Source organism: Argopecten irradians, chromosome 6 (assembly GCF_041381155.1).
Source record: "Argopecten irradians isolate NY chromosome 6, Ai_NY, whole genome shotgun sequence".
Lineage (NCBI taxonomy): Eukaryota > Metazoa > Mollusca > Bivalvia > Pectinida > Pectinidae > Argopecten > Argopecten irradians.
The window spans coordinates 6,133,886-6,156,624 of record NC_091139.1 but is presented as its reverse complement, the minus strand read 5'-3'; the positions used below and the strand labels follow the sequence as shown (position 1 = coordinate 6,156,624).

Below are 22,739 nucleotides of genomic sequence, written 5' to 3'. Positions count from 1 at the left end.
CCGGAACTTATAGCCCACCCTTTTTTACTTGTAGTATTTTCTAGAAGACTACTTCCTTGTTCACAGATTTAGCTGGTGTTGTTGATAATCTTCAAATTATTTATTTCATGCACGTCTATGGATACTGTCAGCTAGCCAGATCGATAAAGTGATTACACATGCAAAACTTTTAACTCAGAGGTATGTAATTTTTCTACAGTTGGGAAATTTATCACTGAGAAAAGAAAAAAAATCCGGAAATATATATCCAAATGTAATGTATTAAAAGTTGATAAATGATAAAGAGATGACAAGGAAGTTTCACGAATAGTTGCGTTGCCACAATTTTGTGTTATGATATATAACCAACCATGAAGTATTAATATGTAACGAAAACCGTGTGGTTTTCTGATATACACGATAACGTTTCTGATCAGTCGTCTAAATGTAGGCTTATATTTCCAATATATGTATCAGCTGTATTGAGCAGTTGAGCTCAAATGATGCAAAAAATAATGGATTTAGATCGGCATCATTTGGATAATGACTCCCAAAACATGAGAGTCGCCTGGTCAGCTGTTTTCTTATTGAATGCTATTTTGCAGACTATCGACATGACATAATGTTTCAAATATGTCTCGATGTGTTGAGTAATGGATATATATATGTGATGTATATTTTTCTTCCTGTTCTTAATTTTTGCTAGATTTATACCCTTTTCTATTAAGATTTTAATATTAAACAACCATGTAGGAACATTACAGTACATTGTACCTGATTTAACACAGTTTAAATTATCACTGTAGATGGAAATTCGACCTAAAATTTTTAAACTGGTGTAACAGATTTTAATTGTAAATAGTAATATGGTCGCCTTCTAGCTTCGCACTAGGGGGAACCCCCCTTTAGCTCAGTGGGTAGAGCATCGGACCAGTAAGTCCGGGGCCGTGGTTTGGAGCCCTGCTAGTGGCACACTACCCTTGCCCTGTTACACTACTGTAGGAATTTTAAGGGCATTAGTTGCTTTTGATTAACCTACAAAAAAGTAAACAAATTATATTATATTGTCCAAGGATTATCAAAATTTGTAAACATATCATTAACTCCACTTATTTAACACCTATGTTGCAATCAAAAATCACTTAAGAAAAACACAGTGTCTGCAGTCATATAGAGCTAGCTACTTCATCAAAGCTAGTGTACACAAGTACTAAATATTTTTTATGTAACAGCTAGGGGAGGAAAAAATATAGAGGGTTCGAACATGTGACCTCCGAACACTAGCCGAATACTCTACCACTGAGCTGGTCACCTATGACTGTCTCAGTCGAATTAATCCTGCTACATTTATACTCGAGTAAAATATAACATTGTCATGAAAGTATGTTAATAACATTTGAAAAAAGGAAATAAATCAATAATTCCGTATGTTTAAAATATAAGCTCTTCCATGTGTTATTCCAGATTTTGCTATGTAGAAGATCATTTCTTATTTGAAATAGCTATATATAGGATATTTAATTTTTGAATTGAAACCACCTGAAATATATTAGAAATAAACACATATGTTTTGTCTTGAAATTCGGAATTAGGGCAAAACAACTGAGGATGAATGGGATTTAGGGCGAAACTGCATAATTGACCTCTGTATAAAGGACACCTGTATATAAGGGACAATTTTGGTGTCCATATAGACAAGTTTAGACATGTTTGGCTATATTGTGAAATTGGATAAAGATATTGATTACTCAGTATAATTTAAATAAATCAGAGTTTATTGGTAGTGATGTCAGATTATAAACAAAAGAAAAAAGTTTGCAAAGCAACATTTCTAATCTTGAAAATTTATGATTAGTATTTTTTCGTTTTCCTTTCTTCTTCATTTACACAGATATATAACAATGAATAAGGAAACGTTCCGTATGTACAGTAAGTGAACTGGACTGAAGACAAAATGGCTAATTGGCAGCCTCCTATCCTTCCGTCCACAGTGAAATACTTCTACGGCCGCATCACACGAGAGGAAGCCGAGGACATTCTGAAAGGCCATGGATTAACGGAGGGACTCTACCTCCTCCGGGAGAGCATAGGAGTCCTCGGGAACTTCGCCATCAGTATTTGTCACAATAGGAAGTAAGCTTTCCAGAAATATAAAAAAAAAAAAAAAAATCTTTTAAAATACACATGTACCTATTGGAAACCAGTCAATCGAGCATGTAAAATGATGATAAGCAATTATAGAAATTATTGATGTTTTTATTTATAAGGCTAGATAATTAGTTTATTAATTAATCTAGATTATTAAATGAGATTGATAATTATCTAACTAGCCCATTGAATGTATAGTCAATTAAAATATCGAGTGACAAACATTTTAAGAAATATAAGTTTGAGAGCCTTTTTTCTGCGACAGTGGCCAAAAAAAATTCCTTGAATCAGTTGGTAGTCATTTTATACACTATATTTGTCATCTCATTTAAGTTTAGCACTTATGTCCTATAGGAATGATCATGACTGGGCTCACACTAACTTTCCAGTTTGCTTAGCAAAAGTTACGAAAGTGATTTTTTTCTCTTTAGCAAATAAGAATATCATTTAGCAAATTGTGCATTCACAGCATTTCATAATGAAAAACATTAAATTACTAAGAAGCATCAAATAATTATTTTATGCATCAATTGAAAAGTACACACATACAAAAGTTCCCGATCATTCATTAAACCATACTCCATTATGTGTATTGTAACTTTACATCCCTTCAACATTAAAATATATATGGTACAGTTACTGATTTAGACTTGCTATGGAAGTAATGCGACTGATAAAAACAATGTTTGAAGCTCGTGTCCGCGTGATTGGATATAGGGTGTGTGAAGAAAAACTTAAGCATTTTTCGCAAATTAGGATGAATCTATTTTAGCAATTAGCCAGATCGATTCGTTAATAACAAAAATGCGAATGGGTAGCGTGAGCCCAGCATGGGTGCTGATTGTACGGACAACAAAAGTAAAACAAATGTTTTTATATGTATTTTTATGTAATTATAAAATATATACAGAATTAAACATCAATTATTGTCCAAATGACATACAGTGTATATTGTTTATGCTTTGTCGGCGGTGGAAAATTCCAAAATATAAATAAGATATAAATAAGATATAAAATAAAAATAAAATATTATATAAAATATATAAAATAAGATATCCATGGAGGCACAATATATGAATGTTGTATATTAGCCTATTCCTGTTAACAAACTGCATGCATTGACCAATCCTTTTTCCAGCATCCACCATTACGCTATAGAGAAGCAGCATGATGGCCAGTACCGTATAGGTCAAGGCCGTAAATGCATCGGTCCAGTAGAATTGATCCAACATCACCGCTCAGAGATTGATGGCTTCATCACTATCCCTACCGACCCCTGTAACCGACTCCCCGGACAGTCCCCTATTGCCTTCCGTGGGATGACCTATGTCGACCTTGAGAATGCCCTACTCACAATGGCAGAGAAAGAAAAAGTAAAGAAAATTTCTATTTATAATTTAGTTCTTATCAAGGAATTCCCAGGAGATAGCAAAAATTCTACTTAGCCAGAAGAAATAGATTTATATATAAAAAATTTGTTAAAGGCTTTTAATGTACTTACTACCATATTCGACCCAATATGTGCCAAAATCCCTATAAGCACCCTTAACCCTTTTTAGTCCAATTTTCATGAAAGTTGTTGTGTATAGCCTTCTTCATTAATTTCTTTTGCCAAATGATTAATGGCTTACTTTTTTCAATAATTTCATGAAAGTCTGGTCAAACATTTGTTCTAAAAGCATCCCCTTATTTGTTTCAAATTTTTCAAGCACCCTGGGCACTTATTGGGTCAAATACGGTAAATAGAAATCTAGGATATGACAGCTCTGGTAAAACAATTAAGTGACGTCATGACGTTCTGAAGTGTAACCATGGAATGCATTGTCAATGACGTCAACAATATTGACAGGCAATTGACAGAACATGTTCATTTCGCAATGAAAATGCTTATTTTTAAAGGCTATTATCTTACCTTTTTCTTTTGTATATTGGAGAAAAAGAATCATTTCCAAACAATGAGGGAGTGACAACAAAATCACAACCCCCTGGTTCATAAATTACCCCTCGGTATGTGATTTCCTTGTCACATCCTCTAGGTAGAGAAAAATTTGATTAGTCTTTAAAGCCAAGCGGTTGTTATACACAGGTCAAATTCTGTTGAAATTGACCATTTGGTCGCTGAGACAGGTTACTGGTATGACTGTACCTAATAAAATCTATGCAACATGTTCTTTTAAAAAATAAAACAAATCCATCATGAATACATGTATGCACTTTCAATTTTTTTCAGATAAAACCAGAATCCATTTTCGGAGCCCAACGACAGCATCTGATATTAAAAGTAGCGCACGATTTACACTTAAAACAGCCCTGGTTCCACAATAAGATTTCACGGGACGAAGCTCTGAAACGTTTAACCCGTGACCCAGATAAACAGAATGGGAAGTTTCTGTAAGTTATTAATGCAAATATATATACCATAATATCTATACATTTGTATGTATATTTTGTATTGTATAAGTTTTGGTTTTATTGAGTTTGATGTCCTATTCAGCTATAGCCAGGGTAAATTTAAAGATGTTTTAGGTTTCGATCGGGAAGGAAGAGTACTCAGAGTAAAATCACCGACTTACGGCCAGTGCCTAAGCTGATAAGCCAGAGCTGGAGAGCTAGCTATATAATGATACAATGTCAGACATTTCAACCACTTGACAACTACTACTCACAGGTGGAAGGCTATTAGTGGAATGTCAACCACCTCATATTATTATCAACCACTCAATTATCATTATGATTGCCCAGGGTAGGGAGGGGTCTAGATGTACAGAAAAGAAAAAAAAAAAAAAAAAAAAAATACAAGAAAAAGAAATTTCAAAGTGATCATGGGAATCCCATTTATAGAGTTCACTCCTCAATTTAAAGTCTGTTATTAAGCCCGTTACTAAAAAAGAAATATAATTTGAATTTGATGACTTTCATTCCGTAATACCATGGATTTGTTTTGCAGAGTACGTTTGCGTGATGACAAGAAGTCTTTCGCCCTAACACTTATGTACATGAATGAACCACGGCACTACATCATACAGAAACAGACCGATAATAAGCTAGGCATTCCGGAGGGACCCAAGTTTGACTGTTGCTCATGGTAAGGGCCATAACTCTGTAAACATCTGTCTGCTCATGGTAAGGGCTATAACTCCGTAAATATCTAAATGAGGATACCTAGTTTGACTGTCTGCTCATGGTAAGGGCCATAACTCTGTAAACATCTATTTACTTATTTGATAAGCTTACTGAAGAGACCCAATTCTGCTCTATAGATAATGATTTAACTCTGATATTAACTGTTATTTGTTTTCAAGCTCTCTACTTTACTTAAAAATGAGAATAAAACATCTCCATTTACTTATCACCCAGAGATAAAGGGCTTTTGGTTGAATATTTGATCTTTAGAATTATTGTTAACAATAAAATACACCAGTTCAGTTTTTCTCATTTTCTTATTTTTTAAATTGTACTAAATTATAAATGGAGAAAACTAAATTGATTTTGAATCTTTCAGATGATAGACCACTATCACAATAAATCAGATGGTCTGCTCTGTAAGTTGACTTCTCCTTGTGTTGCTCCAGGATATGATGCAAAGAAATTATCAAGTAAGTGTATACGTATACTCTGTATGTGCATATTACAGAGTTATCTGCCCTTGTGGGTAGGTATCAATTGTAACATAATGTGGTTGCAAGCCGTTGGTAAACTTTTCACATTTTGAACTTCTTCTAAAGTTCAACCACTGCGATTTGGCTGAAACTTGCCTGAAATGATCCCGACATGGTCCCGACAAAGTGTTTTATTTTTGGGGTCAATCCAAAATTCAAGATGGCCACCACAGACACCATCTTGAAAACACATTATTTATTCTGCCTGGGTGTTATAACACCATATTGACTTCAATAAAGGTCTGTAATATGCCGTTTCCAGAATACAACGTTCAGTCAGAGTAGTCATGTGACTTTCATCACCACATGACTCGATCTATTTTTGGCACATTTGAAACTAAATGGCAGCATATGTAATGATTGTACATGGATGGAAAATTACATATTATGACAGAACACTTAACATTAATTGTCAAAACATATTGTATCAAATATAATCTAAATATGCATGAAAAATGAATTTAGACACTTCACATGGAAATGACATGTAAGATACAGCATCAAAAAGAGCTGTCATCTAACAGTAAGATATCAATGATATCTGATGTCTCTCTCACTAATTTCATAACTTACCTTGGAACCTTTTTTCCAAAAATCAATAACAAATGATCAGAAACATAAAACATAACAGTTTATCTTAGTTTCGTTATTGGGCAAGTATTACCGACAATGGCCTTTACTCGTACATTGGTATTCTCTGCATATAGCTAAGGTATCATCGCAATGACGGAAAACTGTGCCCTAAATTTTTCGCAGTCACATGACCAAATCAGTGTTTTCTATCTCCTTCCTAGAAGAGTTCTTTTTTCCCCAGAATGGGTGTATTGATGAGTGTTAATTGCCATTGATTTATATTTTGTTCCAATTTCATATCAATATTTTTTTTTTCTTTTAGAATATTTGGAGAGTTGTAGCAATAATGTCAGCTACATAAGTCATCAACAGGGTCAAAACATGAGAGATGACAATCCACGCTCTCCTATCGTAAGTCTTATTTTAATATTTTTAGTCATAATAGATACTCTTCTAAAAAATCAGATTTGAAGTATAAGCTTCAATACCTGCAGAAATAACAACTAAGCTATTTGATTTAGAAGATTGTGTTGTATATAATTTAAAGATGCTCCACCGCCGACAGAGCATAAATGATAATCGTCATTTGAACAATAATTGGTGTTTTATAATCGTGTATATATATGTCTAATTAACACAAAAAATAATATAAAATAATTCATTTCGCCTTTGGTGCATGCACAATCAGTACTTCATTCCATATAGGATATAGTGACACTGAAGAAAAATACTAAATCGTCTGCTACTGTTTTTTTTGATAGTGAAAAAATACCATTTGTCAGCGGTGGAGCATCTTTAAGTATTTGATTATTACATAAACCTTCATACACTTGCTGATATGATAAATGATTCATCATTTAACTGGTCGTCTCAACCATGTCATACGGCCATGTCATAAATATCTTAAGACACATGTGTAACAACACTATTGTGGCGTCACAGGTAATAATGATGTCATAATCCTAATATGACGCCATATGATTGTCTTGGTAGATGGAAACATCAAATCAAAGACTGATTTCATTATTAAGATATAGAAACAAATTTGAAAGTGGTGTCCATGGGCCAAGTTGTTCAAAAGTTGATTAGGCTAATGACAGTTTAACGATAATTTTCAAATCAAGATAATATAATTTTTGGTATTACAAATTTTACAAAATTCTACAAGAATCTTAAGGGCTCTATTCTCTACTTACTTGCTGAGTTTAATAAAGATATTATCACAAATTTTGCAGAAAATGAGAAAAGAAAATTTCACTAATCATGTGATTAAGCTAATCATGCTTTGAACAACTGGGCCATATTTCCATAAATACTAGTTATGTGATAAATAGAATCTTATACTTATGGCTACATAAGATGTAATTTATTAAGTTGGTTAGATAATAGGATATTCCACTCACCTAAAGGCTTGTATAAATAACTTGTTTCATAATTTTATAGTCACTCATGTAAGATTCTCTGTTTATGACCACAGCAGCCAAAGGCTGCGACGTCACGGATCCCTAGTATGAAGCGACCTCTACCCCTAGCTCCTAATGAACACAGCAGCCAAAACGGAGCTGCACGAGGGTCTTCCTTACCGTCACCAGATAGACCAAGTCTACCGCCGAGAAAAGTTCTAGAAAGAGGAGAGTGGGAGCCTCCCGATACAGAAGGTAAGTTATAGAATTACCGAGTGTGTGCTGTTTGATGTTTGTGGTGGTATGCTTCAGTGTGATAGCACTATAAAAAGAGCAAAAGTCCTACTTCTGACACAACACAAATATACCACAGCCTCCCAACACAGGTCATCCTTAATTGACCCTTGCTGTTAAAGGATTTTAAGTCTAATTAACCGACCAATCCTGACAACTTCCTAGTGAGGATTTTATCGTGTAATTTGTGATTTTTCAATAATATCTATTCTTCTTTTCAAATAATTCTTTTTTAGAGTCTACTAACAATGACTATTGCCAAAAACTTTTCGGGCTTTTTAGAACTATGACTAATGGATGGTCCAATAATCCATATCTTGGTTAACATTCCCATGGGCTTTTTAGGTCATCTGACCGAAGGTCAGGTTGACCTATTGTCATCGTGTTTTGTCCGTCGTCGTGCGCCGTGCGCTGTGCGTCGTGCGCCGTGCGTCGTGCATAAGACTATTTATACAAAAGCCTACTCCTCCTTCATCCTTGGATGGATTTCATCCATATAGTGAGGATTTTATCGTGTTATCGTGTTATCGTGGGCAAATTTTTAATATTTTTGCTTTAAAAGCCTACTCCTCCTTCATCATTGGATGGATTTCATCCATATTTGGTTTGAAACATTATTGGGGAAGGACAATCATATTTTATATAAATGAGCCTGGTCCGACCCTTAGGGGCTGAGAGATGGGGCCCCAAATGGGCAAATTTTCTTAATTTAAGCTTTAAAATCCTACTCCTCCTTCATCCTTGGATGGATTTCATCCATATTTGGTGTGAAACATTATTGGGGAAGGGTAATCATATTTTATATAAATGAGCCTGGTCCGACCCCTAGGGGCTGAGGGGTGGGGCCCTAAAAGGGCAAATTTTCTTATTTTAGCTTTAAATCCTACTCCTCCTTCATCCTTGGATGGATTTCATCCATATTTAGTATGAAACATCATTGGGGAAGGGAAATCATTTTTTATATAAATGAGATAGGTCCGACCCCTAGGGGCTGAGGGTTGTGGCGACAAAAGGATAAATTTTCTTATTTTAGCTTTAAAATCCTACTTTTCCTTCATCCTTGGATGGATTTCATCCATATTTTGTATGAAACATCATTTGGGAAAGACAATCATATTTTATATAAATGAGCCTGGTCCGACCCCTAGGGGCTGAGGGGTGGGGTCCCAAAAGGGCAAATTTTCTTAATTTTAGCTTTAAAATCCTATTCCTCCTTCATCTTGGATGAATTTCATCCATATTAGGTGTGAAACATCGTTGGGGAAGGACAATCATATTTTATATAAATGAGCCTGATCCGACCCCTAGGGGCTGAAAATTGGGGCCCCAAAAGCGCAAATTTTCTTAATTTTAGCTTTAAAATCCTACTCCTCCTTCATCCTTGGATGAATTTCATCCATATTTGGTGTGAAACATCATTTGGGAAGGACAATCATATTTTATATAAATGAGCCTGGTATGACCCTTAGAGGCTAAGTGGTGGGGCCCCAAATGGGGAAATTTTCTTAAATTTAGCTTTAAAATCCTAATTCTCCTGCATCCTTGGATGAATTTCATCCATATTTGGTGTGAAACATCATTTGGGAAGGACAATCATATTTTATATAAATGAGTTTGGTCCGACCCCTAGGGGCTGAGGGGTGGGGCCCCAAAAGGGCCAATTTTCTTACTTTTAGCTGGCCCACGTCCTGTTTTCAGGTTTCGGTCTCCTATCTCAATGAAAATTGGTCTATAGGGGTTTTAATTGATGCCGAACAACATCCAAACATTTTCGTCAAGATTTTGGTATTCCAAGATTGCCGCTGGCCCACTTCCTGTTTTCGGGTTCAGTCTCCGATCTTAATGAAAATTGGTCTATAGGGGGTTTTAATTGATTCAGAAGGGGGAACTTTAGGTGAGGACAATCATATTTTATAAAGGACCGAGTTAAGAGCCATGGGGATAGTACGGTGGAGGTCCAAAATGGGAGCTTAGCTGAAATTTGGCTTTAAAATCTGACTCCTCCTTATATTAATCCTTGAATGGGTTTCGACCATATTTGGATGAAGGGCTACCAAGTTTATTCAACAAATGACATTTACCTATTTCAGAAACTTAATATTCTACTAAGGAGTTCCTTGTATTGTTTATATTAATCATTAACCAATACTTTATACTGTGACTTTGTTATTTTGTGCCATGAGTCAGATGACCGTTAAGGCCCATGGGCCTCTTGTTACCTGCTTACAACTTGTTACAGTTTAACTTAGAGTTTGACTTGGTTATGTTGTACTTGAAATTATAATGAAATTGAATCTCTGTTAACATCCGTTCATTTTCTTGTTTTTCAATTGATATTAATAACTAGTTATTTGTGAATGGGACGCACCATGTGATACCTGATAACATTTGTGCAGGACTATTGTTTCTATTGGTGATGGAATGATGTCTCAAGATGATATCCCGTGCTAATGTCATTTCAATGGGAAGATTACAACATAGGTTCAGACATTGGTCATGTTAAAATTATCTCCCTTGCCTTAGCATTACAGCAATCTAGATCTAGATCAGTACCTGTGTCATTTCAACTTACAACTTTTCAACTTTATGTGCAGATCATGACAGAAGTAAATTTAACATGGAACCAGTTGATGATAAAATCTATGACACGGTGCCTCGGAACAAAGAGACTTTCAATTTGTCTCGAGACCAAATCATCTTGGAAGGAGATTTAGGTAAGGTGTAGGTTAACCCTTTCACCACTGTAGGCCATAATGGACTCATCCAGATCAATTGATGGTAGAGTCTACTAAAGTTACATAGGGGTGAGAGAGTTAAAGTGTGTTGGAAATAATTTACTCTTTAGTTATACTTCAGTGGATGCTAACTCTTTTCACCCCATGTGTGTTTGATTTCAATTTTGTTATACTTAACAATATTTAAGCATTCATCTCAATATCTTTTGAAGCATCTATGGATAAGAATGTCCGTCCGTTACTTGTCTATGATTTCAACATATATTGAGAATAATACAGATAATTTAGTCCCATGTAGGACTTACATTAAACCAACAACCAAAGTTTTATTTCTTTATTTTTTTCATATGTCAATTATTCTGTCTTTGCATGTTACAGAGTTATCTGCCTTTGCAGGAAGGTATTGATTTTGACGTCATGTATTTTCGAGTGTTATGTCATAGTTTTCAGAGAAAACGATGTGAATTGCGTTTGCAAAATAATGATGTTACAATCGATACCTACAAGCAAGGGAGCTAAATCTGTAATATGCAAAGACAGAAATGATCAGTATGAATCTTATTTATGGGTGCTAAGAATTTCATTGGTTAGAGATATTGTGGATAAACATAAAATAATCTTTAATACATACAGATATCTTGATGTATGATATATGATCAACAAAATCATGCTTAAAATATTACATATTTTTAGACAAGTATTACGATTATCTCCCTTGTTGCAACTGTGAAATAACACTCATGTTTTATCTGATGTAGGCTCTGGACAGTTTGGGTCGGTAAAGAAAGGAATGTGTAAATTACGCGGTGGTAAGAAGATCCCTGTGGCAGTGAAAACGTTAAAGAATGAAGATATATCTGGACAGGAGGAGGTTGGTGAATCTTAATACTTAAAAAAAAGTAAAAATATGATATCAACCAATGGTAATGCTTGTGCTAGAGACGAAACTGAAATTAATGATGAAATATTTCAAAAATGTACCGAAGAACATTGAATTCATATGATTTGATACTCACATTTTTGGACAGATTAGCATTGGATGTACAGTGTAGTAACTACAACATATTAAGTTTGTATACAAATTTTACAGATGAAGAAAGAAGCAGAATTTATGAGTCAGCTTGTAAATCCGTACATTGTCAGAATGATAGGTAAGTAATGGGTTGAAATTTGGTAAATGTTAATAATTCAATTTTGCTTGTTACGAAAATTTTAATTGGCTTAAAAATTTACTTTATCAGCCTATAAAGGAAAAAATGGCGTCGCAATTTGTATTCGTTTGTAACGCTGCTTCTGAATGGCTGAGATGACGGCGTAGTGATTTCATAGACAAAAATGTCCCCAGATTAAATTTTTAATATTGAAGAGATCATCTTCTGTTAATTGAATTATAAGGATTAATTTGAATAGATTTTTTATGTTATGGAGATATAACACAAAAATCTGAGTGTACTCTCATCATAAACCGCTTCGCAGTTTATTTAGAATACACTCAGATTTTTGTGTTATATCTCCATAACATAAAAAAATCTATTCAAGTTATTCTTTAAATAATGTATTTACGGTCAAACCTACCTTACTGATGACCTCTGCATAAAGACCTCCTGTGCAATAGGACCTCCTTCTTTGGATCCCAATAGTCAATTGTCACACATTGGATCTGTGTATAAAGACCACTTGGCTATAGCGACCACTTTTTTTCTGTCCTTTTGTAGGTCTTTATAGGCAGGTTTGACTAAACATCATTCCTGGTTTTATATTTTTAGTACTTTGGTATACAGTAGAACTTGGTTGATATGAACTTGGATGATTCGACAACCAAACTTTATATGAAGTACTTTGCCGGTCCCTGGACGAATTCCCTCTTTATCTTTGTTTATATATACGTGAAAAATTTGCTGTGACTGATGTTGATGAATCAATATTTTGATGAGCAATATTTTTGGATATATTTTAGTTTTATTGTTATAATTTTGCACTCACCATTGATAATTTTGACATCTTCCTTGCTTACATCGGTTTAAGACACAGAATCAGTAGATATACTAAGTAAAGTGATTGTCAGAAGACTTGAGAACTGCATTAATTCGAACACTTGCATTAATTGGTTAACTAGAAGTTTGATATTCGTCCCTTCGAGTTCGTATTAACCGAGTTTCACTGTAATTTAGTACTTCATATCCATAAGGTCAGAAATCCATTTCATGATATTGTATGTGTTCTTATTTTAGCGGTATTCTAATTTTAGCACCTTTCACGCTCACGTCTGTGTGCTAATTTATGTACAATGCTAAAACATATCCAAGATGTAATTCTGTATATACATGTACATATCAAATGTAGAGATGTAGTACTTCCACAGATATAAGATTGGGTTAATTATAAGTCAATAACCCTAAGAACATTTGAAGCTCTACTTGAAGTACACATACAGTAGACTTATTTTGATGTGAACAGGTGTATAGTGAGTGTTTTCATTCCCCTATAGGTGTATGTAGTGCGGAGAGTATAATGCTTGTCCTTGAGTTACTCCCCTGCGGTCCTCTTAACAGCTACCTTAAAAATCACAAGTAAGTAGTGATTATAGGTGCAACACATCTCCGCAAAGATTTAATTTTTTTTAAATTTTAGTGTAAAACGAATTTGATAATTTTGTAGAGTCCCAAAAGGTATATGCTTATCATTTATACAACAGTAAGTATCTCTTCCTGAAAAATTTTAACAGATATATTAAAGATGCTCCAATCACTCACGAACAATATTTTTTCTCTATTAAAAACAGCATCAGACAAAATTAGTATTTTTCTTCAGTTACAAAAGTTACTTACTTTATACCATTACCACCATTGAAAAGTTTGAGCTTCTTATTTCAAAGATAAAAATATTGAAAATATGGAATTAAGTATTGATTGTACAAGGAACATGCACCAAAAGCAAAATGAATTTTATATGCATTTTTGTGTTAGTTAGACACACATAATCACGATTATACGCCAGTTATTGATCAAATGTTGGGGATCATTTATGCTCTATTGGCAATAGGGCATCTTTAAGTGTTTATTTTCATAACGTGGATTGTCTAATGCTTCCTTATAGGGACACACCCCAGTGGAATGTGTGTGAACTGATGTGGCAGGTCGCAGAAGGTATGAGCTTTTTATCGGGGAAGAATTTTGTTCATCGTGATCTTGCCGCCAGAAATGTGTTACTAAGCAACCCCCACACGGCCAAGATCAGCGACTTTGGAATGTCAAAGGCATTGGGCCGGGAAGGAAATTACTATGAGGTATGTGTTTTTAGTTATATTCTGTATTTGCATATTACGGAGTTATCTACACTTGTGGGTAGGTATTGATGATGATGTCATGTATTTGTGAACATAACATCATACTTTTAGGAGAAAATGATGAGTTTCTCTCACAAACTAATGACGTCATAATGGATACCTACCCCCAAGGGAGCTAAGTCTGCAATATGCAAAGACAGAATATGTTTTACGATATGTAGAAATAATGGTGCTGTTAATTTTCATACCCTCATGAGCTTAGTGTTAGTCATGTCTCAATAGGCAATTTATACGGTTTGACTTGTTGGGCCTAGTTGTTCATTTATGAATATTGTTTTCAGTAAAGTCTTGACAAAGCCCTCACAGGCCTGTATCAGAAACTAGATTTGTTAGGATTTATACTAGAAAAGTGACTTTAATAAACGATCGAACAGATTGTTGCAAATAAACGAAAACGGCGCTAATCTCCCTGTCTGTCTGTAGAAATTTTTCTCCAGGCTACTCATCCTAAACTACTGCACTAATTGAAATGATAAGTTCTATCAGATGCAAAAGTGTCATAGCATACACAGTTCAAAGTTCTGTGAACTAACCGTCTTTCACAGATTTCGTGATCCAAGTAAATTCGCAAAAGATTATTTCGATAAAACATCTAAATTATGATACTGACAGGAATTACCAGTCACTTTTTTAAACTCTGCAATGTTAATTTCCGCGAAATTGTTTTGAAATGGAAATTAAGTACATGTATCTGGATAAGAAAGTTGTTGACAGTATTATTCTGCTAACGTTTATATTTTGTATGGTGAATATTATTATGTCTGTCTGTGCAGGCCAGTGAAGCAGGACGATGGCCGCTGAAGTGGTATGCTCCAGAATGTGTGTACTACTGGAAGTTTGATACCAAATCTGACGTGTGGAGCTATGGAGTTACATTATGGGAAGCCACGTCATATGGCGAAAAACCGTACCGGGTCTGTATCTACTGAAACTGTCCTCAAACTTAAAGGCCCAATATCAGTTACTTTTGGGGTCTGACGATCCTGAAAAAAAAAAATTGTAACATGTAAATATTGTATGTGGTGAATGATAGTGTAGTATTGATGTGTATAAATACATGTGCTACTGTTACATATTGTTTCAATTTCGATTATAAATTTCTAATATATTTGTAGAGAATGAAAGGCCAACAGATTCTAGAGTTCGTAGAAAACGGTAACAGACTGGACAAACCCGAGAGATGTCAAGAGGACGTTTACCAAATCATGTTGGAGTGCTGGCAGTTCGAGTAAGAGTTATATCTCCCTTGTTCACAAATTTCATGCTGAGCATGTTTTAGAATTTTAATTCTGTCATTCCATTTGAAATAACAATTACTGAACAATTTTGTTTAAAATGAAACTGCATCTTGACTAAAAAGTGTCAAGTGAAGAACATATAATCCAAAATTTGGTAAATTTTAAAGGTTAGAGTGGTCAGGATCCAATGGAATTAAGATGTGGGTAGGTATGGTGATGTCATGTGTTTATGAGGATAACATCAAATTTTTAGAGAAAACGATGCGAGTTATTCTCTCAAAATGAAGATGTCACAATGGATACTTACCCCAAAGGGAGGTAACTATGTCATATGGTAAGACTGAATTTTAGGAATATGCAATACTTATTAAACAAAGTACATCAATGAGTCTTTGTATGCTTTTCATTTCAGTAAAAAACAACGACCAATGTTTTCTGAATTAGCAGTGAAGATGGAATACCAGTACAAAAGCCTACAGGGAGACGGATACTGAAGAGTTAATACTGGCGGGACCAGTTGACTTTGAGGCCAGGTTTTTCTGTAAAGAAGATATATCAAACAATGGTATTATACACCTTCTCCTTAAATGTTATCTTATAAGATATTCTTAAACACTTGAATAAAGGACAGGATTTTTTTTCATTTTTCTCATAGCAGGTGAGAAGATTCGACCGGGATCCATATGTGAGGAAGTATTTTCTATTTGACAGACAAAAACTTATGTGTATATCTATAGGTAATATTAAATGTGGAGAAATCCCAACACAGAGCTTTGGCAGGAAATCTCTACTCAAGGTCCAGATATAAAGCCGAACCTGTCTATAAAGACCACCCAAGGAACTAAGTACTGTGGTGGTCGTATTAAGGAGGTGGTCTTTATACAGAGGTGGTCACTAAGAAAGAGGTTAAACTGTGTATATAGGAAGAAAGGTGATATTTACTTAGCTGGTCTAAAGTCTGTCTAGACTTACTTGAAGTGACATAGAGGATTTGATTTAATTAGATTGAAGTCACTCAGGAAACAAGAAAGTAGACTTTAAGTATACCACTGAGGATTCATGATAACTGTTGGTTGACCAATTTATGCTGATTCATCCATAATTCATTTACACACCTGAAAAGTGTAGTATAAAATGTTATGTGACTTATAAGGTATTGTTATTATGTAAAGTTAATAGCTGTTATGTATAAAATGTGTTTTATGTTTCAGTTGTGTGTGTATGTGCGTGTATGCGTCATGAATATGTATGCAAGTATATATGTACATATAGCATGTATCACAAGAACCAATCATAGGGATATATAGCTATTTACATTTAATAATCTAGAGATATGTGGTTTATTTTCTTTTTACTTTAATAACAGCTTATCAAAACACTTACCTTAAAGATGCTCCACCGCTGACAAATGATATGTTTGCACGATCAAAAACACAAACAGACGATTTAGTATTTTTCTTCAGTTACAAAAGTTACTTACTTTACACCATTACCACCATTGAAAAGTTTGAGCTTCTAATTTCACTTCAAGTTAAAGTTACAAAAAATTGCATCCCGAAAAAATACCGTGATACTATATCCTATATGGAATTAAGTATTGATTGCGCATGTGTCAAAGGCAAAATAAATTATTTTATAATATTTTTTTGTGTTAATTAGACATATATATACACGATTAAAAACCAATTATTGTTCATGTGATTAATATCATTTATGCTCTGTCGTCGGTGGAGCATCTTTAAGATCCTCAAAAATTGTGATGACATATGACAGGAGTTATACCCCCTGATTCTTATCTGTGGAGCCTAACTCCATTTCTGCTCTTCTACTTCTAGAATATAAGTTCCCATCACTCTATTTGTATAGGCTCTTCTAGCTGCTATTTGAATTTCTTCCATCAATATGCTGGAGGATCTTCAAGGAAATTTTTTTTTTTAGCTCACCTGGTCCGAAGGACCAAGGTGAGCTTATGCCATACCGTGGCGTCCGGCGTCCGTCGTCCGTCGTCCGTCGTCCGTCGTCCGTCGTCCGTCCGTCCGTCCGTCCGTCAACAATCGACTTCTTCTCCATAACCGCTGGTCGGATTTCAACAAAATTTGACTGGTAGCATCCTTATGGGCTACTAACTGAAAATTGTACAAATGATGGGGCTGACCCCCCAGGGGCCTGAGGGGCGGGGCCAAAAGGGGTCAATTTGGCTATTTCCATATAAACGACTTCTTCTCTGAAACCAAGCATGGGATAGCACCCATAATGCAATGGTAGCATCCTTATAGGGTGGGGATTCAAAATTGTACAAATGATGGGGCTGACCCCCCAGGGGCCTGAGGGGCGGGGCCAAAAGGGGTCAATTTGGCTATTTCCATATAAACGACTTCTTCTCTGAAACCAAGCATGGGATAGCATCCATAATGCAATGGTAGCATCCTTATAGGGTGGGGATTCAAAATTGTACAAATGATGGGGCTGACCCCCCGGGGGCCTGAGGGGCGGGGCCAAAAGGGGTCAATTTGGCTATTTCCATATAAACGACTTCTTCTCTGAAACCAAGCATGGGATAGCATCCATAATGCAATGGTAGCATCCTTATAGGGTGGGGATTCAAAATTGTACAAATGATGGGGCTGACCCCCCGGGGGCCTGAGGGGCGGGGTCAAATGGGGTCAATTTGGCTATTTCCATATAAACGACTTCTTCTCTGAAACTAAGCATGAGATAGCACTCATAATGCAATGGTAGTATCGTTATAGGGTGGGGATTAAAAATTGTACAAATGATGTGGCTGACCCCCCGGGGGCCTGAGGGGCGGGGTCAAAAGGGGTCAATTTGGCTATTTCCATATAAACAACTTCTTCTCTGAAACCAAGCATGGGATAGCACCCATAATGCAATGGTAGCATCCTTATAGGGTGGGGATTCAAAATTGTACAAATGATGGGGCTGACCCCCCGGGGGCCTGAGGGGCGGGGTCAAATGGGGTCAATTTGGCTATTTCCATATAAACGACTTCTTCTCTGAAACTAAGCATGAGATAGCACTCATAATGCAATGGTAGTATCTTTATAGGTTGGGGATTCAAAATTGTACAAATGATGGGGCTGACCCCCGGGGGGCCTGAGGGGCGGGGTCAAAAGGGGCCAATTTGGCTATTTCCATATAAACGACTTCTTCTCTGAAACTAAGCATGGTATAGCACCCATAATGCAATGGTGGCATCTTTATAGGGTGGGGATTCAAAATTGTGCAAATGATGGGGCTGACCCCCAGGGGGCCTGAGGGGCGGGGTCGAAAGTGGCCAATTTGGCTATTTCCATTTAAACGACTTCTTCTCTGAAACTAAGCACGGTATAGCACCCATAATACAATGGTAGTATCCTTATAGTGTGGGGATTCAAAATTGTGCAAATGATAGGGCTGACCCCCCGGGGGCCTGAGGGGCGGGGTCAAAAGTGGTCAATTTCCATATATATATGACTTTTTCTCTGCAACTTAACATGGGATTACGCTCATAATGCAATGGTTACATCCTTATAGGGTTTGGATTCAAAATTTTGCAAATGATGGGGCTGACCCCCCGGGGGCCTGAAGGGTGGGGTCAAAAGGGGTCAATTTAGCTATTTCCATATAAACGACTTCTTCTCTGCAACTAAGAATGGAAGAGCACTTATAGTGCAATGGTAGCATCCTTATAGGGTTGGGATTTGAAATTGTACAAATGATAGGGCTGACCCCCCGGGGCCTTAGACGGCAATAGATGCGAGGTCAAAAGGTCAATTAGGCTACTATTTTCATATAAATTACTTTGTCTCTGAACCTATGTATTGGATAGCATATTTGTATGGTATCAATAGCATCATTGTATGGTTGTGATTCAAAATTAAACTTTGGGAGTCAATTTTGCTTATTTTTCTAATTGTCAGAGTCTTGTGATAATTACTAACAAAAAACCAGGTGAGCGATACAGGCCCTCTGGGCCTCTTGTTTTATTTTTTAGAAGAGCGTAAATGGAGTTGACCTCAGTCCCTTCTCTTCAGTATTAAACTTGCTTGACCATCTTGTGAATTTTCTAAGTTATGACAGGCCTATGATTTAAACGTTATTCAGTTTTTTTCTGGTATCATAGAAAAAGGATACCATATGGTACATTATTTGCTTACTTTCCATATTCTTTTTTAGAGTTGATGTTTATTCAGATATACTCAGAATTAATGCATAATAATCAAATAAAGTTAAAAGTTAATTTCAGAGACACAGAGAAATTCTTTCTTTATTGTGATATATTATAGTGTTTATATTACTCCCCCTCCTAATTTGTATGCCTTGAAGAGATAAGTGATCACAAATTTTCAACCTCTGAAATATTGAAGGAGAGTGATTTTTGAGGAGACATACAGTAATTTACAAGTTAATTGTCTTCTACTGTATTTGACTTAATTAGCACCCACAGGTTAATTGTTTTCTACTGTATTTTACTTAATTAGCACCCTGGGCACTTAAAAATTGAGGAGGATAAGAGGGCGCTTTATGAAACCTTTTTACTCACCTTTCGTAAATTTATTGCCTAAAGTAAGTCATAAATCAATTTGAAAAATGAAATCAAACAAAGAAACGTTTTCATATTTTCAAGTCTGTGTTGAAGACTTGAGGTCAGTGAAATTGAGGCCTTAAAAAGGGTTTTATAGGTATGGGGCACTTATAGGGTCAAATACAGTACAATAATTTTTTGCCCTTTATCTTGCTTTTACTAATAACTTTTTCCAAAGAATTTTTTTTAAAAGTCAAAACATACATGTATGTTAATGCATTAATACAATCATATAATACCAATTTTCTTGATTTACACCTTAATCTTGATACAATGTATCTGTATAAATTTATATTTATGTAATTATAAACATGTACCTGTACATACTAGGAGATCCATGTCAGTCCAATGTCATTTTTATATATTAATTATTTTCTAGGAAGGGAGCAGGTAGATGCAACATATTAATATGGAATGTGTACATAATTTTAATTAATCAGAAACAAAAAAAAATTAATCATTTAAACAACAATGCTAACTGCACATCGTGCAATTATGTGTCTGCTTTTGTGATAGACAAAGTGGTACATGTACAATTAATAGTGTGCGACACATGTACATCACATTTAATCGTGTACAACACATGTACATCACAATTAATCGTGTGCGACACATGTATAATTAATGGTGTGCGACTCATATGCATGTACATCACATTTAATTATGTTAGACATGTGTATATCATATGTGTTTATGATTTATCGTATTATACACAGCTTACTGTGTCTCTGGTATATGTATATATACCTACACCATAGTTATAAATAATACCTTCAGACAGGAAATGGATGCTTTCCATTGTTACTAAATCATTCAGTGTTGAGAGTAAAAAAAAAAATAAACTCATTGCTTATCTTATTATACCCCTCCCCCCCTCCTCTATTCACTTTGTCATCTGTACTACTAAACTACAGGAGAGAGTTCAACCAATCTAGAATTTACACAAACTGTATGGGAACATGATACCTCCAACAATTTCAGAGTTATGCCCCTTTGTTACAAAATAATATTTCAATGGAATTTGTTGGCAATATTAATCGTTATACAGTAGATAAAGATTGTGTGTTATGTATATTGGAATGAATGATGCCCCTGTTTGTTTCAAAATCAATGTTATGTTATGGAGATTATGGGTAGGTGGATGAGGGGGATGGGGGGTTAAGGGGGGTGGGGGGTATATTCAGAACGACTAGATATATAGCTGTTCTACTGTTTTTGGACAAAATGAAGTTCACACGAATTATAAAAGGCACATAATGTACTCATGACGGATCAATACAGGGTTAGATTTTCTGCAATTATTAAAGTGAACAGTCGGGCAAGGATGGCTAAAGTCGGTAAAAATGGTGTGAATGTATCCAGTATAATTTCTTATGAAATAGAAAAATAAAATCTCTCGTCAAAATCTGTCTGCATACGAAGAAATTAATTTAAAGTATATAAGAATCCTAAAACGTCCTCCCGGCTGACTATGTCCGTGGTTACATTTCCACGCAGCCTCGCTTTCAATGCTTTCAACTTTTCGTTATTTCAATGGTCAGAACTGGGAAACGTAAGCAGAACTTGACTGTCGTATTAATATGTGAGAACTTTTGGAAGGCCAATGAACGCATTTAGACTGGTTTTCTTTGCCCGACTATTCACTTTAATATCTGCCACTATATATAAGTTATTGATCAACACATATGGATATGATTAGGTTTGGTTTTCCTTTAGTTACCCAAACATTGGACACCCATGGTTGAATGCACTTAAAGTGTTGTATTGTGCATTCAACCTTGGATCGCTTTTGATGATAGTAATCATGTGTTTGTATTTAAAACTTAATATAATTATATACAAAGTTGTATCATACATTTATTATTTAGTATGCTTATTGAATATGTATTCTGTAGATGCATACTACAGATTTATCTTTCCTTGCAGGTGTGTATTGGTTGTGATGTCACATGTTTGAGAGTGTAACATAATATTTTTGGAGAAAATGCAAATTGCGCCCACAAAATAATGACGTCACAATGGATACCTAATTGCAAGGGAAGTAACTCTGTAATATGCAAAGATGGAATAGCTGTTTTGACATTCAGCTTGATTGCTAAAAATCTTTCATAACCAATGGTCTTTCAATTTAGAATGAAATGTTATATGGTTTTGTATATGCTCAAATAAATGCCATCCTCGCCATCTCTACACAGGAACAAAATATAGTCGTGCATAATCTATGTCTATGAAATCATTACGCCGTCATCTCAGCCAATCAGAAGCATCGTTACAAACAGCGACGCCATTTTTCCATTATGGGCTGATAAAGTAAATTTTTAAGCCAATGAAAATGCTCGTAACAAGCAAAATTGAATTATTCAGCCATAGGCATTGAAATATCAATTCAATATTATTATTGATTATTCACCCTCTAAATAGAAATGAACTGCTGTACATTGTTTAATGGGTCAAGCCACAACTTGTGAATAATTAAACTGTCACGGTACAATATCTAAATGTATTAAATATAAATTTATTGTCATGCTACAATATCTGTAATCTTTGGATAGATAACTCTCTAGATTAAAGATGCTCCACCGCTGATAAATGGCATTTTTCTCAATAAAAAACAGGGGTAGACAAATAAGTCTTTTACTTCAGTTACAAAAGTTACTTACTTTTACACATTTACAACCATTTAAAAGTTTGAGCTTCTAATTTTAAGATTAAAAAATTTTGAAAATAATCAATTGCATCCTGAAAAAATTTCTGTGCCACTAAATTCCATATGGAATGA

General features: G+C 35.2%; 1 protein-coding gene across 2 annotated transcripts; it reads left to right on the top strand.

The window, feature by feature from the left end:
- The first annotated feature begins 24 nt into the window (after positions 1-24).
- Positions 25-20,802, top strand: LOC138324800 (tyrosine-protein kinase SYK-like). 2 transcript variants are annotated; one of them, XM_069269954.1, is made up of 17 exons: positions 25-180; positions 1,871-2,112; positions 3,266-3,500; positions 4,358-4,518; positions 5,075-5,204; positions 5,303-5,311; positions 5,630-5,723; positions 6,682-6,770; positions 7,840-8,017; positions 10,651-10,770; positions 11,550-11,662; positions 11,882-11,942; positions 13,280-13,361; positions 13,888-14,077; positions 14,911-15,051; positions 15,253-15,365; positions 15,788-20,802. In XM_069269954.1, the coding sequence occupies exons 2-17, from the start codon at positions 1,934-1,936 to the stop codon at positions 15,867-15,869; spliced, it is 1,977 nt and encodes a 658-aa protein (XP_069126055.1). In that variant the 5' UTR covers positions 25-180; positions 1,871-1,933; the 3' UTR covers positions 15,870-20,802. The 2 variants fall into 2 exon arrangements, with proteins under 2 accessions (XP_069126055.1, XP_069126053.1); XM_069269952.1 differs by having other exon boundaries at positions 7,837-8,017.
- Positions 20,803-22,739: the final 1,937 nt, after the last annotated feature.